The sequence below is a fragment of the Piliocolobus tephrosceles genome, chromosome 2 (genome assembly GCF_002776525.5).
Source record: "Piliocolobus tephrosceles isolate RC106 chromosome 2, ASM277652v3, whole genome shotgun sequence".
NCBI lineage: Eukaryota > Metazoa > Chordata > Mammalia > Primates > Cercopithecidae > Piliocolobus > Piliocolobus tephrosceles.
In genome coordinates, this window is record NC_045435.1 from 67351211 (window position 1) to 67368684 (window position 17474).

General features: G+C 40.2%; 1 protein-coding gene across 2 annotated transcripts in view; it reads left to right on the forward strand.

Moving 5' to 3' along the window:
• Window positions 1-12223, forward strand: part of EOGT (EGF domain specific O-linked N-acetylglucosamine transferase) — a 37671-nt gene extending 25448 nt beyond the window's left edge. For both annotated transcript variants that reach the window (XM_023200246.3, XM_023200253.3), the window contains 8 exons: window positions 179-271; window positions 631-702; window positions 830-916; window positions 1699-1767; window positions 6784-6845; window positions 9776-9895; window positions 11133-11235; window positions 11806-12223. In XM_023200246.3, the coding sequence (XP_023056014.1) occupies window positions 179-271; window positions 631-702; window positions 830-916; window positions 1699-1767; window positions 6784-6845; window positions 9776-9895; window positions 11133-11235; window positions 11806-11952 (753 nt within the window). In that variant the 3' untranslated portion in view covers window positions 11953-12223. The remainder of the gene's footprint in view (window positions 1-178; window positions 272-630; window positions 703-829; window positions 917-1698; window positions 1768-6783; window positions 6846-9775; window positions 9896-11132; window positions 11236-11805) is intronic.
• Window positions 12224-17474: the final 5251 nt, after the last annotated feature.

Genomic DNA, 17474 nt, shown 5'->3' on the forward strand with positions numbered 1-17474 from the left:
TATTTCATCAAATTAGGCATTTGCTCTGGCCCAAGATGAAGATCCATTTTGCTTATACGGATTTTGTGTAGGATTGTTAGTTTTTAACACAAGCAAATTCAGGTATTTTGTTGCATCTTTGAAAAGTCATGCTGTATCCTTTCATTGCCCTAAAACCTTGTTTTGTTTCTACTTTCAGAGTTCTTACGGATATGGTGACCTATTCTCCGACACATGGAATGCATTTACTGATTATGACATTATACATTTGAAAACTTATGATTCCAAAAGGGTACTGGAAATTTTCCTGAAATGTCTGTGAATATCTCTTGAGTGCAGATGACTCACTCATAAAATAAACATTTATTAGGAGTTCCTATTAGCCATTACCACTGATTTCTGAATTCTGAATTTCTTTTATTATAATTAGAATCCTCAGTGTTGTTAATCATGCAGCCTTTGAAAACTTTTTTCTATAATCTTTCCAAAAATATGAATTCTGTTCTCTTTGAATGAAATAGTGTGCTATTCAAACAATCTTAATGCAAAATGGAGATTAATTAAAATCAATTTTTCAAAATTATACATGCTATTTTGGTGTGAAGGGTGCAAATTACATCCTCTTATCTTTTAATGTATCTTTGTTCTTAGGTATGTTTTAAAGAAGCTGTTTTTTCATTACTCCCCCGCATGAGATATGGGCTGTTCTATAATACTCCTCTGGTAAGCATGTTATCTACCATGAGCATTCATATTTACAGACATTATAACATTTATACATAACTTGACAGTATCTTAAATTACAATACAGAAGTATTCATTGTAATATCAACCAGTGTTTTTATTTTAGATATCTGGCTGTCAAAATACTGGACTATTCAGGGCATTTTCCCAGCATGTGCTACACAGACTAAACATCACACAAGAAGGACCCAAGGTAATGGATTCTGAGATGGGCTTGAGTTTTCTTCCCTAATAAAAGTTGATACCACCTTTTCAGAAACAGAAATAATCAGGAGACCATGTTTTCGTGTTAACATTTTCTGGGGAGGCCAAGGCAGGTGGATCACTTGAGTCCAGGATTTCAAGACCAGCCTGGCCAACATGGCGAAACCCCATCTCTGCAAAAAATACAAAAATTAGCTGGACGTGGTGGCACGTGCCTGTAGTCCCAGCTTCTCAGGAGGCTGGGGCACGAGAATTGCTTGAACCCGGGAGGCAGAGGCTGCAGGGAGCCAAAACTATGCCACTGCACTCCTGCCTGGGTGACAGAGCAAGACTCTGTCCCAAAACAAAACCCAAAAACATTTTCTGACTGGAAGTCATCTGAAACCAGGTGTCAAAAACCTGTAAAAGAGAAACTAAGGGATATTGCAAGAATGTGCTTCCTCCTGCCCTCCTTTCCCCCTTCATTGGCTATATCTCCCTCACCTCTGCAAATATTCATTTAACTTACACAACCCCTGCCAAAAAATTCACCCACCCAACCAAACAGATAATGTAATGAATTGGTTTTTGCCTTTGGTGGTTGAAGTGGATACATTTTTATTCCCTGAGAGTAGTGAAGGAATCAGGCTAAAACAGAATAGTTCTATTAATGTATCCTGGTTGAGTTTCATCTCTTTGTGAAAATCACATATTTTAGGTTCAGATGTTCATTCATCTACCCAGGCATATGCAGTGTTACTTTACTATTTCATTATTTCATTTTCATTACAGGATGGAAAAATTCGAGTCACCATTCTTGCACGGAGCACAGAATACCGGAAAATCCTAAACCAAAATGAGGTTAGTTTTTGGTATATATTTTTAATGCCTTCATATTGAATTTATAAAGAAAATTGTGCTTTTTTTTCTTTTTGCGTTACAATTAAAAGCTTTGGTTTAAAACTATTAGTTTTGAGAAAAGTTTGATGGCCTATACCCAGTTTATTTATTGGATTTGAATTTCTAGTGAGATTCACCAAACCAACCATGGACAAACTAGCTTTGCCTTATAGTAAATGTTCATCTGCATCAACTCAGCCTGGAGAAAGCTGTCTGAATCTTGCTTTGACTGCAGTAGAGGGCATCCGGACAAAAAAGTAGCAAAAATGCAAGACTTTCTTTTGCATAGTTGATGCAAAAGATGGTTGAGGCCATTAATCCTGTGGTATCAGCAGCAGATTCAGTTGGAAGAATCTCTATTGTTACATGACCATGTCTTAGAAACTGCATTTTCGGCATCCTGACTCATTTCAGTAGCACTAACTCATAAATTATATTTAACCTCAATGAGATCATCATGCAAGTCCACTACCTACAACATCATGGCCTGAAGATAGCCTCTCAGTAGTAAGAATTTATTCTACAATAGTTAATTGAGCACCTGCTATGTGTCAGGCCATGTTCTAGGTCCTGGAGATAGAGTAGAGCAAAGATGGGGAAGGTGCCAGACCTCATGGAGCTTACACTCTAGAGGTGAGAGACAGATAAGAAGTAAGTAAAAAAGTCAATAAGTACAGTGATGTCAGGCAGTGATAAGTGCTTCGAAGGATATGAACCAGGGTGATGTCATAGAGACTGGGAATGTGGATGGAGGGGGTTGGTACTCATATGAGGGCATCAAAGGGACACTGCTTAGACTGAGACTTAATCAGAGAAGGATCTAACGAGGGAAAGAGCCTCCCAGGCAGAGGCAAATGTATTCTAGTGGACTGAACTTTCGGTATTCTAGAAACAGAGAGAATACCAATATGACTGTAGCATCTTGACAGAGGTGGGGTGATATCCAAGAAGTCAGGCATGGGGCAGGGAGGTCACAGATCATATCAGTCTCCTAGACCTTGGTGGGAGAGGGATTTTATTCCAGTGTAGGGGAAAGCCACTGTGAAGTTTTAAAGCAAGGCATTGTTGGTAGAATAATGTCTCTTCCTCCTGCTCCCAAAAGATGTCCATGTCCAAATCCCTGGAACTTGCGAACAGGTTAGGTTATATGGCATAGGGAAAGTAAGGTTGCAGATGGAATTAAGGTGCCCAACCAACTGGTCTACAAGTAAGGAGATTATCCTGGATTATCCTTGTGAGCCCAGTATAATCACAAATGGGCCTTAAACTCCATCTGCCAGAGAACTTTTGCCTGTGCCTGGACAGCTCTTTTCTTCACTGGCTTCTTCTCACTGATCAGATCTCAGTTCATCATTTCCTTAAAAGTGGGAGAGGGAGGCAGGAAAGAGTCAGAGAAGGAGATATAAGGGAAGTGGGGCCGGAGAGATGCCATGTTGCTGGCTTCGAAGATGAAGGGCGCAGGCCTTGAGTCATGGAGTGTGGAGGGCTTCTAGAAGCTGGAAAAGGCAAGGCAGTGGGTTCTCCCCTGGAGCTTGCAGGAGGAACACAGCCCTGCTGACACCCTGATGTTAGCCCAGTGAGACCCATGTCAGGCTCCAATCCTGCAGAACTGTAAGGGGATAAATTGTGTTGTGTTAAGCTGCTAGATTTGTGGCAGTTTGTTACAGCAGCAAATAGAAAACAAATACAGAGGGAGAGACATGAATTGACATTTCTTTTTAAGTCATTCTGCCTGCAAGAGTGAGAGCAAGGAGATTGATCAGAAGCTGTTATTGTGGCCCAGGGGAGAGCGTTTAGCCAAAGTGATGACAGTAGAGATGACATGGTAGATGGATTCAAGATATATTTTGGAGATAGGACCTATGATACTTACTTTTGGAATGTAGAAGTACATTCACACTAGAGAAGGCCAGGAAAGGTATCAAGGATCAAGTGTGACTTGAGGCTTTTAACTTGAGCAGGTAATTGGAAACTGGACAATAGTTAGTAAGAGGGAAGTTGGGGGAGGGGGTCATGTTTTGATGGGTAAAATATTTTACACAGACTAATTTGGCTGCCTAACAAGCTGATCAGAATTATGTAATTAACGTCTCTTCCTGAGACCCATATGGATTACAGAGGACATGAACATATGGCATAATGAGGTGTTAATTGTAAGCTCTGTGGATGGAAGAAATGAGCAGTGTGTGTGTGGAGGGTGTGTGTGTTCGTATGTGTGTGTTTAAAGACCTAGAAATAACGTTATCAAATAGTGCAACGTTGGGTATACAAATGGGAAGCCTCAGTAGCCAACAGATCAACAGTATATATTGGTATAGACCATACATATTGAGTGCAATTGGGGGTCAAGCATATTATTGTGTGCTCCTTTTGTACTTTGTGCCCCCCAACCCTCCCAGCAAACCCATGAGGTAGGTATTGTATTATTATCCTCTATCCTAGACAAGGACACTGAGACTCAGAGGTTAAAAAACATGCCTAAGGTCACCCAGCTGGTGATTAAGAGTAATGGGGACATGAGTCAAGGTAGTCGGGGACTGAAACTGCTTTCCTAGCCAGAGTGTGCTACTACTGAAACAGCAAATAGATTTCAGAGGAGGCAGAATCTACTTCTGGCCCCAGTCCATCAGGAAGGGGCAGGCTGAGGAATAGCATCAGGCTGCTGCAGAGAAGTCCAGTAGAAAGGTATAGTGCTATTCACAATAGCAGAGACTTGGAACCAACCCAAATGTCCATCAGTGACGACTGGATTAAGAAAATGTGGTGCATATACACCACGGAATACTATGCAGCCATAAAAAAGGATGAGTTCATGTCCTTTGTAGGGACATGGATGCAGCTAGAAACCCTCATTCTCAGCAAACTATCTCAAGAACAGAAAACCAAACACCGCATGTTCGCACTCAGAGATGGGAATTGAGCAATGAGAACACTTGGACACAAGGTGGGGAACATCACACACCGGGGCCTGTTGTGGGGAGGTGGAAGAGTGGAGGGATAGCATTAGGAGATACACCTAATGTAAATGACTAGTTAATGGGTGCAGCACATCAACATGGCACATGTATGCATATGTAAAAAACCTGCATGTTGTGCACATGTACCCTAAACCTTAAAAGTATAATAAAAAAAAAAAAAAGAAAGGTGTCGTGCTGGTAGATGCTTTAATGCAGGCGTGAGGTTTTCAGATTCAGTCATGCACATTGCCCAGATGATGGCGCCCAAAGGTGAAATTTGATCTTTCAGCCCCCAACTCCAAACCAAAGAGCACCCAACTGGCTGCTTCTATCCTGAGGATTGGATCTCACTAGAAAGGCAGCTCCTGGGCAGGGAAGAAAGCACCTTTGGCTATACTTTGATTAATAAATAGATAATACAACCCAAATGGCCTCATTAAATCATGGCTTGTGGAATCCTGCCCAACTGCAGGGTTTGAATAGCTATCGGAAGGGATAGGGCCACCTTGATCGTGCAACTAGAAGTCATGAAAAAGGGCATGCTTGCCCTGAGACCCTCAGCACACGTGATTCCTTTTATGTGGGCAATCTCATTAAAAGACCAAGGCTTATACCATCTGCCATCTCTCCTGTAAAACAGAATGCTACTCTTCTTACCCCTTCAACTCTTCATAAGAGTTCAGGGGCTGTCTGGAGAGAGAAATTTCCAGTCATGACTCTGTGTGTGTGTGTGTGTGTGTGTGTGTGTGTGTGTGTGTGTGTGTGTGACATGGTGGGGATTCAATCTTGGTCACTGCTTGTTGCTTTCTGGAAGCAGGACAATAGAGTACACTGGTTAAGAACACAGGTTCTGGGGTCAGAAGACCTAGATTTATTTTTGGCTGTGCATTTGGGAGCTGTGAGATCCTGAGAAAGTTATTTCACTTCTCTGAGCCTATCTTGTGTAATTTGTCAAGTGGGCATAGTACTAATACTTACTTGGTATGATTTATTTTTTTTTCAGACAGACTTTTGCTCTTGTTGCCCAGGCTGGAGTGCAATGGCCCGATCTCGGCTCACTGCAACCTCCATCTCTTGGGTTCAAGTGATTCTCCTCTCTTAGCCTCCTGAATAGCTGGGATTACAGGCATGCGCCACCACGCCCAGCTAATTTTGTATTTTTAGTAGAGATGGGGTTTCACCATGTTGGTCAGGTTGGCCTTGAACTCCTGACCTCAGGTGATCTGCCTGCCTTGGCCTCAAGTGCTGGGATTATAGGCGTGAGCCACTGCGCCTGGCCACTGGTATGATGCTTATGAGAATTAAGTGAAGTAAGCCTAACAACACACTTAGAAATGCCAGCACCACTTACATGCCCCGTCAATGATATGTGCAACTGTTGATGTTGCTGTTGCAGTGTAGAGCATGCCACAAGGCAACATGATTCAGGTGCAGACATTTCTGAATGGTGGTGATCCCCTATGGCCTAATTGTGGGGGACAGAGAACCATGACTATATTTTTCATAACAGATTAACAATGCTTTGTTACTTTCTGTTTGCTAGAAGAATAATAGTTTTTTTATGTAGAAGTACTGAAAATGTTTTTCTGCCAAGACCTTAGTATTTTCAGAGGATGAGGTTCAAAGCACTTGTGGCTTGTCTGAAATGAGATAATGGATGGGACAAAAACTCTTAAGGTAAAGGCTGGAATAACAGTTAATGATTAGTGTATTTCTGTGCCTAGCATTTTGCTTCCATGAATTTTCTTTCCCTTTCAGCCTCACAACAACACAGTGCATTGGTATTGAAGGAGGTAGAGTCATGTGTTCACAGGTGGAGCCTGGATTTGAACTTAATGACGGTTCAAAACTGTCTACCCAAATGATATTTATTTATTTTCTTTTTATTTGTTGTTGTTGTTACCAAATGATATTTAATACCTGAAATAGTATATTCAAAAAAAGAAATGTTAGGACTCATAAAGGAAAAACAGAAGAGAAAGAAGGAAAAGAAATGCTAAATGTTTCTCTCTTTTCCCAGCTTGTAAATGCACTGAAAACAGTACCTACATTTGAAGTCCAGATTGTTGATTACAAGTATAGGTAAGTAATAGCCAATCTCAGCAGACATTGTCAACTTTTGCTTGGATGAGGTCAAGGGGGCTAGAAAGCATTTTTCCAGTGGGAGTCATTGGCATTTGTAGGCCCAGAAGGGACAAGTAGATCCTATAAATGAATGAAATGGGTAGGTGAGGGCCCTGGGAACAAGGGCAGTTACTCTTTTTCTTTCTGGGGCCTGATGTTGAGACTCCATCTCCTTATTCAAAAGAAGTGATGAATTCAGATTTTCATTTAAAATTTCAGAAATTTTCTGTTTGTTTGTTTGTTTGTTTGTTTTTGAGACAGAGTCTTGCTCCGTTGCCCAGGCTGGAGTGCAGTGGTGCCATCTCGGCTCACTGTAACCTCCACCTCCTGGGTTCAAGTGTTTCTCCTGCCTCTGCCTCCCGAGTAGCTGGGACTACAGGCATGTGCCACCATGTCCGGCTAAATTTTTGTATTTTCAGTATAGATGAGGTTTCACCATGTTAGCCAGGCTGGTCTTGAAGTCCTGACCTCAAGTGATCCGCCCACCTCTGCCTCCCAAAGTGCTGCGATTACAGGCATGAGCCACCACACTCGGCCTAAAATTTCATAATTTTAAAAAATTAGCAGATTGGATACAGTGGCTCATGCCTGTAATCCTAGCATTTTGGAGGCCGAGAAGGGTGGATTGCCTGAGCTCAGGAGTTGGAAACCAGCTTGGGCAACATGGTGAAACCCATCTCTACTAAAAAATACAAAAAATGAGCCGGATGTGGCAGCACGTGCCTGTAGTCTCAGCTATTCAGGATGCTGAGGCAGGAGAATGGCTTGAACCCGGGAGGTGGACGTTGCAGTGAACTGACATCGCAACATTGCACTCCAGCCTGTGTGACAGTACGAGACTCCGTTTCCAAAAAATAAAAAAAAATTTAAAAAAGGGCAACTAGTTCAAAATTTACAGATGTTATAAACCTAATTTGCCCTGCCTGCTGCCAGATTTCAACATCTGACTTAAAATTATTTATATGGGGATAATTTGAGGGTCAGAATAACATGAAATTTTAAAAAATATTATCAAATATTTACATTTCTTTTAAAACTCTTAATACAACTAAAAGACTTAGAAAGACAGAATATGTCTATTATTCACAGTTTAGGTAATTCCTGTTGCTAGAATTACATCTTACTGGTAAAAGTAGTACATGTTTCTGGTTGAAAAAGGCAGTATAGAAAAGATCAAAAGGAAAAGTGAAAACTTTTGTCTCCATGTCCACCTGCAATCACAGCTGTGTTTCCCAAATGTAACACTATGAAGACTTTCCAGTTAAAAGAAGTACACATGTCCCAGCATGTGGGTATCTAATATAGATACACTTAATTTCAGAGAATGTAAGCATGGGAGCTTTGCACTTCATTCATCATACATTAATTCATTTGTGCAGTAAATCTCTACTGGGGACTCATGAGCTGGTCGCCAGTCTCAGCAGTAGGAATCCTATTATGGCAGATGGCATAGCCCTGGTCTTGAGGATCTCAGACACTGAATAGAGATAAATAGCAATCATAAAAACAGCTATTATTTATCTCATTTCATGCTTTCAACAGTCTTCTGAGTTGGCCCATCCAGTCCCATTTTACAGATTATACTCTGCTGTGCTGAAGAAATGTTGTGTCAGTGTTGCTTGAAGAAATGAGTGAGCCAAGATGGGGCCCCCACATCAGTCCCAAAACCATTCACTGAGATGAGGCTGGGAAGAAATGGAAGGAACTGGGGAGGGCACCTCTGAGGCTGTATCACTGACTGGCTTTTAAGGATATGTTGTAGTTTCTCAGATAAGCAAGAATGACAGTGAATTCGTATCTTGCCAGTCTGCGGGAAATATTAGTAACATGTTAGCGTGGGGATTGGTGAGTGCTGACCACAGGCGTTTCCACAACTGGCAGCTCCAGGGATATGTTCATCTGGGTGAATGGCCGTCCTTCCCTCGGCATCAGTTCACATTCCTGGAGAAACTGAGGCACATGTTCTCGTTGCGATGCATATACACATGGAGCTGTCTTCCTTTTCCTGTGTGGAGTTTTGTTGTTAGCTGGTGTAAAAGGGAATTCACCTTCCCTTCTTAGATCCAAAATAATCTTGATCATTTCTTTTTCTTTACTTTGGGTAAAGTGGGGCTGGGAGATCTCATTTCTTTCTGTTTATTCAGAGTGTCAGCCTTATTCCAGCATTTCTCCCTAGCCTCACCTCAGTGAACTGTTTGGGGACTTATTTTTGGTTCAAGGGTTACACACTTATTAGTGTCTTGGATTTAGAGAACACTTGTACAGTCCTAAGATGCGTAAAATTGTGTATTTGTCTGTTCCAAAGGCAAGATAATGCCCTGGTGGTATCTGAGATCATTTTGGATGTACCCAGCTGGCATTAAAAAACTTAAATCACACAAGGAGAAATTTTTCTTTTTAAAAAGTCCTTATATTATCCTAAGGAAATAGTTTTTAATTTAGTGCTAGTGTGTCATAACATCTCTTTAACACTTGCCAATTTCCCTTTTTCATGAAGAAAGAGCAGGCCTTAGGCTCTGAGCTTTGTCTTGCAATAGTATCTATCTCGATTTGAACACTACTTAGTTTGATTATGTCAATTTTTACAATTTTGTTAATGTCATATGTCACTGATTTTCCATTTAAGACAGATATTAAAGTTTCCTTTAAAACTAAATATACTGAAACCTAAAAGGATAGGTGAGCTTACTTAGAAAATATGTTAAATTAAGAAATTTATTAATTACTAGAGAGCACTTGAAATTGGCAAAAATGCTTCTTAAAAATGGAATGTGGTTTAAAATGGGCAATACACTTTTATAAATATCCTTACTGTGAATCATGAACTAACTCAACCTGATACTTCTCTCTTCTCCCCATCTCTCTCGTGTTACGCTGTATGTTCACAGAGAACTTGGGTTTTTAGATCAACTGAGGATCACACACAACACGGACATATTTATTGGAATGCATGGAGCTGGTCTGACCCATTTACTTTTCCTTCCAGACTGGGCTGCTGTATTTGAACTGTAAGTGTTGGAGGCAGTTTTACATTGAAGCAACTGATAATGCTTTTTATGCATGCTAAGGCTTTCATTCTGAGCATCAAAAGGCTTAATATTTAATCATTCAAAAACAGAAGTCACATCATATAGACATCTGGAAAGAAAAAAGGCCTGAAGCTAAAAATACAAAGTCCGTAGCCTGCCATTGCGCTTAGTAAGCCAACTACCCTTTCATCTTCCCATCCCCAGCATGATACGGAAGATGTAAATCTGTGGTTTCCTTATTCTGAGTTTGTTCCTGCATACCTCCCAAACTCTGAGCTTCTTCTTGCAAACAGTGTAGTTATTGTGTTAAAAGAAAGCATTTATGTCTCATGCACAACATAGCTCCAAAACACAAGCCAACCACTTCACTTAGTGCTTGCTGATCCCATACACAGGGAAACTGAGGCCCTTAGGTATTAATGACTTGCCCAGGGCATGCTTTTAACTCAGTGGTTGGTTTATGGAGACATGGCCTTCCCTCTGATAATAATTCTGCTATTGACACCATGTTCCATTTTAGTTCTTGAGACACTAACAGCAGTTACTGTTACCTGTTTCCCCCCATTATGCTAAATATCTGGATTCTATGGTTTCATTTGAAAAATGATTTGACTCTGTATTTAAATAGGAGGCTATTTAGGAAAAAAGTTGTCATGAACTTCCAGTGCCCTGCAAAACATTTCAAAAATATATATGATATATGTAGAGAAATAGCCAGATAATGGATTCTGTCTCTGTCATTTCTCCTGTCATTTCTCCTGGAGAGAGAGAAGGAAGGATGGAAGAAAGGAGAGAGAAGGGAGAGAAATGTAACTGAGAAAACTCAAGCCTTAGAGTCTAATAGACCTGGGTTCTGCTTTTGCATCCTTCACTAGTTATATGACCTTGGAAATGTTACCTATCCCCCTTGCCACTTAAATACATTTGAAGACAGGTATTATAAGGTGATGTCAAGTTCATAGGCAGCAGGCCCTACTGAACAAAGTCAGTTCTTTCCATTCCATGATCCTATTTTGTTTTTTAAAAGTTAAGTTCATTTAGTTCAGAGAATATTTTTACTTTCTCTTCCTCAGTCTTGTTTACTATCTTCGTCAGTCTTGTTTACAACCTTTTGCAAGGACATATTTGGGAGCTGCATTTTATTTTCATAGAGAGTTGTTGATTTGGCAAAAACCTTGGACAAAAGCCTCATGTTGTGACACCCTTGTGTCCTTAGGTACAACTGTGAAGATGAACGCTGTTACTTAGATTTGGCCAGGCTGAGAGGCATTCACTACGTCACTTGGCAAAGGCAGAACAAAGTCTTTCCTCAGGATAAGGTAAAGTTCAATCACAAAACTTACCTTGCTTCATTTTTAATTGGTTTAAAGTATCCAATTATTGATATGAAAAACGGTTATTGAACTTGAGTGCTGCAGAGATAAACTGTTCTCTGGAATACTGAATTGTTTTATTTTATATTTGCAAATAGGAGAAAAGGGGGAATTAAGCAACCTATATCTTTAATGTTATAAAGGCAGCTTCGTGAAATTTGGGCTTAGAAAAATCTATTAGATTATATATAGAGAGGGGATCAAGAAGCAGCAGCCCTGTGGGCAAATCCAGCCCATGACATGTTTTTGTAAAGAAAGCACAGTCATGCCTGTCTGTTTATGCGCTGTCTCTAGTTGTTTGTGCGCTTCAGTGACAGAGTGGAGTAACTGTGACTGAGACCTTAGAGTCAGCAGAGCTGAAAATATTTATCTTCTGGCCCTTAACAGGAAAAGTTTGCTGGTCTCTGATGTAGAACATAAATTAGTTGCCTTAGCCAAAGTAACATAATTTTCTTGCTGTAGAGAAAACCATGCCCTTAGTGAGTTATGGATTCGTGTTTTGGTTTGTTTTCGCAGGGCCACCATCCAACCCTGGGGGAGCACCCGAAGTTCACCAACTACTCTTTCGATGTAGAAGAATTTATGTATCTTGTCCTTCAGGCTGCAGACCACGTATTGCAACACCCAAAGTGGCCATTTAAGAAGAAACGTGATGAGCTATAAATACGTTGAGTCTGTTTGCAAAAAGAGAGTGTTTAAACACTCCAACAACCAGACTTAGAATTAAATCAGTAAAGCAACCTGTTATTTCCTATCCCCGAATTACCTTTTCTATGCCAAAACATACCTTCAGGATATTGTTATGTGTCTTATAGACGTTAAGTGTTTCATGTGGTTTTTGTGTCATTGCTGTTTATCAATAGCAATAATTTTGCACTGAAAACTTTTTATAGTTCAAAAATTGAGCATGGACTCCCTGGTACACTTTAACTTTCTTTCTTTCTTTTTTTTTTTTTTTTTTCTGAAACAGAAAAAAAAACCTAACAGATATATATAACCTAATAGATTTTTCTAAGCCCAAATTTCACGAAGCTGACTTTATGACATTAAAGATATAGGTTGCTTAACTCCAGGCTGGAGCGCAGTGGTATGATCTCAGTTTGTGCAACCTCCACCTCCCAGGTTCAAGCGATTCTTTTGCCTCAGCCACCTGAGTAGCTGGGATTACAGCCTGCACCACAACACCTGGCTAAATTTTTTTTTTTTTTTGAGACACAGTTTCACTCTGTCACCAGGCTGGACTGCAGTGGCATGATCTCAGCTCACTGCAACCTCTGCCTTCTGGGTTCAAGTGATTTGTGCCTCAGCCTCCCAAGTAGGTGGAATTAGAGGTGTGTACCACCACGCCTGGTTAATTTTTGTATTTTTGATAGAGACAGGGTTTTACCATGTTGGCCAGGCTGGTCTTGAACTCTGGGTTCAAGAAATCCTCCCACCTTGGCCTCCCAAAGTGCTGGGATTACGGGTGTGAGCCACCACGCATGGCCCTGAACTTTCTCTTTTTACGGATACCAAAGTTTTCAACTTTTTCAGCTTTAGAATTTGTAAATATTTTTGTAGAATATCGTATGACTGTAATTCCAGAGTGTTTCAACTTGTTTATGATATATTTGGGTAAATTTACAACTGTTCTTTTATTTGCCATAATCTGGTTATAACACTGTTTGTAGTAGGAAAGGAAAACATGCAACACACACACACACACACACACACGCAGAGTTGTGATTCTCAGTACCAAGCTATAGGACCATGTAATATAGATCAGAGTTTAGTCACCTCCAGGTTATATGCATCACGAACCTGAATAAATCATGCCACTATATTAATTTATATTTACATGTTTCATATTCAAATCATGTTTTCTAAAATGTAGCAACTATGTGTGGTAAAAGAAAATTAGAACATTCTGTAGGACTGTTTTGCATACCTTCTATCTGGTTTCCACTGATTCCTCCTTAGCCGTGGAGTGTTTTGTGATTAATTTGTATATGAAATAGTGGTTTCCATTTTATGTGAGAATTTGTAACTGCATATACCAGTGTGTGTGCATCTACCTCTATCAGCATCAAAGTATTCTAGTCTTTAATTTCAAAAACTTCAAATTAGCCTCATGAGAATTTTTCCCTATAAAAAAGTTAAGACCAAGAAAAAACAAACTAAAGATGTGTGACATTCAATCAAAGTGAAAAGCCACAAGAAAGTGTCATTGATTAAAAAGAATATCTGGAATGTAGCCCTACTCTTTGAATGAGACTCATTTCTTACTGCTTATGAACTTTCAATTTAGTAGTCAGAAACCATGGATTTATTTTACTGCACAGTGTGAAGTTTACATTTTATTAACACTTGAGTAGTCTAATTTAGAGACTAGTTCTATTTTTTAAAATAGTGGGGTAGCAAATTACAGAATAGCTAAATATTTTTTTAAAAACATTTTACAGTTGTAAAAAATATGCATCAGAAAAATGACACACAAAACAAAATATCTGGACCTTTACAAAAGATGTTGGCTGACCCCCACTTTAAAGGATTTGAATAGTCTTCTAGAATTGAGGAATATTTATTAAAGTACCTGTAAAGAAAATAGTGAATCACTGTAGCAATAGCTTTGATTCAGATCTTAAAATCATATAAAAAGAATTACAACATGTTACGGATTTTTAAATGACAGGTATTGCAAGTTTTTTTTTTGTGCAAAATACTGAGTAACCAGTGGGAAAATATTTCAGATGAAAGGAATGACAAAAGCATGTTGTACTTCACGTCAGCAAGGCATTGACTTCTGAAAAAATGATCTGAAAAAAAGGTTTCACCGTTTGTCTTCTTACCTCATTTTAAGAAGCGTGTGGAAATGGGATGCTGTAGAGTAGTGAGAATTTCAGAAATTGAGAACAATTTCGAAATAAAACTGCTGTATTTGAATATTTTGCATTTAAAGAGAATTTTATGCAATTTATATAAACAGGAAAATACTTTTGACACTTTATGGAATTCACTTTCATGAGACTTTTTGTGGGAACAGAAGGTCTTCACGTCGTAAAATGTAAAGATTGCTCTTTTCATTAAGTCTTTAACAGGGATGCATTTCATTGTATGTTTTGGGTATGGCTTTGGAATAAATCATTTTATATCTTATTTGAATATCAGAACCATTGTTAAGGTTTTCTGTGTCTGAATGTTTCTCTGCTTCGATTTTGGCAATCTGGTAGCTCTTAGATTATAAAAATTAAGTACCTCTCTGGTGAAGAATTCAGTTTGATCAAAAATTATACCTTTTATTTAGCAGTTTATTACATGATGCCTCTGTAAATGGTACATTGTATAATCATTACCAGAATGACATGAGAATTATGGTTCCTGTTTTTTATGTGAAGAATGCTTCCCTAAAGATCACAAGCTGCCTGATTCTACATCCACTGTCTTCCATTCGTTTAGGGAAGTCTTCCATTCCACTTTAGTCCCATAACTTCCCTAAAGATCACAAGCCTTCTGATTCCACATTCACAGTCTTCCATTCATTTATTACTTGTTCATTCAATAAATATTGATTGGGCCGCAACTTTGTATCAGTTACTATTCTAAGTTCTGGAAATATAGCAAAGAAAAGACTAGATAAAAGTCATTGCCCTCATGGAGCTTACATTCTGGTGGAGACAGACATTAAACAACATAAATAAGATGTACAGTGTGCCAGATTCTGATACATGCTATGGAGAAACCAAAGGGGGATGTGGAGTCTGGGGTTCAGTGGAGTCCTGCACACTTAAGTAGGGGGTCAGGGAAGTCTTCATTGACTGGAGACTAGAAGGAGGTGAGGGATGGAGTTATGCAGATAACTGGAAAAGGAGCATTCCAGGAAGCTAGAAGAGCACGTGCAAAGGCAGGAGCATGCCTGGTATGTTTGAGGAACAGCAAGGAAGCCAGTGTCACTGGTGTGATCAAGGGCAGAGAAGTAGGAGGCGAAGTCAAGAGATAATACAACAAGGGTGTAGATGGCAAGGTTCTGATGAGATGGAAGCCATTGAAGGGATCTGAGTAAAGGGGTAAAAACCTGCCTTATCTCATAACAGCTGTTACGCTGAGAATAGGGTGTGGAGGGATGTCTTAGGAAAACAGACTCTGGGATGGAGATTTGAATGCAGATAGTTTTTTGTGGGGGGAAGGTTCTCACAACACCTGTGAGGATGTAAGGGGTCCAGGCTTGGACAGAGGGAGAAATAGAGGGGCAATGCCAGGTGAGGCCTCAGCGGGGTGCTGTAGAGCTGGTGTGGTCCTTCAGTGAGGTCCCCAAATGAGGCAAGAAATGCACATAAGTTCAAATAGGGGCCATCCCAGGGAGGGGTGGGGCCTTAGCAAGGCCACTCTCTGCAGCTGAGGGCAAGGCCCGTGAGGAGCTCAGCTGTGAACTGTCAGCGGCCATATTTCAAGCAATCTGGGGACTGAGTGCTTCAGTCTGGAGGGGAGCTCAGCGGCACATTCACTAGCAGGTGAGGTGGTGCCAAGGTGGGGCATTTAGCTTGTCCTACTCTCCCTCCTGCTTCCTGTCAACTGGAAGTTGCATCTAAAGTCTCCTTAAGATTCAGATTTAATGTCTATTTTTAAAGAATAATACTTATAGTTGATACTGTGTACTTCACATGGTACAAGTCTAGGGGAGGGGTCAGCACACTGTACAGGGCTGATAGTGAATATTTTAGGCTTTGTGGGCCACATATGGTCTCTGTTGCTTGTTATTATTTGTTGCCTTCCTCCTGCAGTCTTTTAAAAATGTAAAAACCATTCTTCTAAGATGTTTAAATAGAGGTTAAGGAACTTGGCCAAAGCCACACAGTCAGTAGCAGAAGGATTGGACATAGGACTTTCTTGGTGAAGGAATTTCGAGTTAGATAGGGATGTTTACATGTAATGTAGAAAGGAAGGAGGTCGGGGAGGAAAGAAAGGGAGGAAGGAAGGAAGGGAGGAAGAGAAGAAGGAAGGGAAAGATAAGGGAGAAATTAGTTGGGGGATATAGAACATGGAGAAAACAGTCCTGTAGTTGGGCCTTTTCTTGCCGTTATATAACGAATTTTTTGTTTTGGTTTTTAGTTTGTTTTCAGACAGGTTTCCCTCTGTCACCCAGGCTGGAGTGCAGCAGCACAATCATAGGTCACTCTTGAGCTCAAGTGATCTTCCTGCCTCAGCTTCCTAAGTAGCTGGGACTACAGGCATGCACCACCAGGCCTGGATAATTTTTCATATTTTGTTGAGATGGGGTCTCATTATGTTGCCCAGGCTGATCTCAAACTCTGAGCTTAAGAGATCCTCTGGTCTCAGCCTCCCAAAATGCTTGGATTACAGGTGTGAGCCACCACTCTTGGCCCAAAATAGTTATTTTTTGAAACCTAGTCAGTAGAGAGAAAATATGGAAAATACTTGCTTTTTCTAAACTAAGAACATACACACAAATCAACTCAGGTATGATTGCCCTGGAGAAAGCAATTGTTTAAAATAACCTGCTCCCAAGCAAGGGCTGTTGCCAGAATATTTTAATACCTTTGTTCTCTTTCAGCTTACTGGGCCATGTCAAAAGATGTTATAACCATTCTTGTCAAAACAGAAGTGGGTTTCAACAGTTTGCTCACATATTGTTTCTTGCTGGCTGTGTGTCCTCGCCTTGGCTGGTAGTGCACAGGACCACAAGGTGGCAGTCAAGCCCTTCCAAAAGGCCTCTTGGGTGGTCTGAAGCCCGATGTCTGAATTTCATTGTAGATTCCAGGCACCTGAGTGTTAGGAGTAAGGCCTTGCTTCTGAGTGTGATGGATTTTGTTATTCCTGATTTGAGGGAATGTAGGAAAATGATCACAGACGGTTTTCAGGTTTAAGTGTGGAATTGCTTAGCTGCCGCCAATAGCTGGATCCTGTATAATATCTCCTGATCATCTTGTGGGAAGAGTGCTTGGTTCTCAGAAGATGATTTCTAGTGACAGAAGCTGCTTAGGGGAATGCATTCTTTTTGACTTGGTAGATAATTTGATGAGGACTCTAGTTCTATTTAGGATCTATAGCTGGCACATGAACTCTTCAATTCTTCTTCAGACCAAATTTATGTTGGTCTTCTAGGTTATATTTTTGTACTTGTAGATTGGTGGTAATATACATTAGGCAGTGTTCCTATAAGGATAAAATAAGAGAATAATGTCACACTT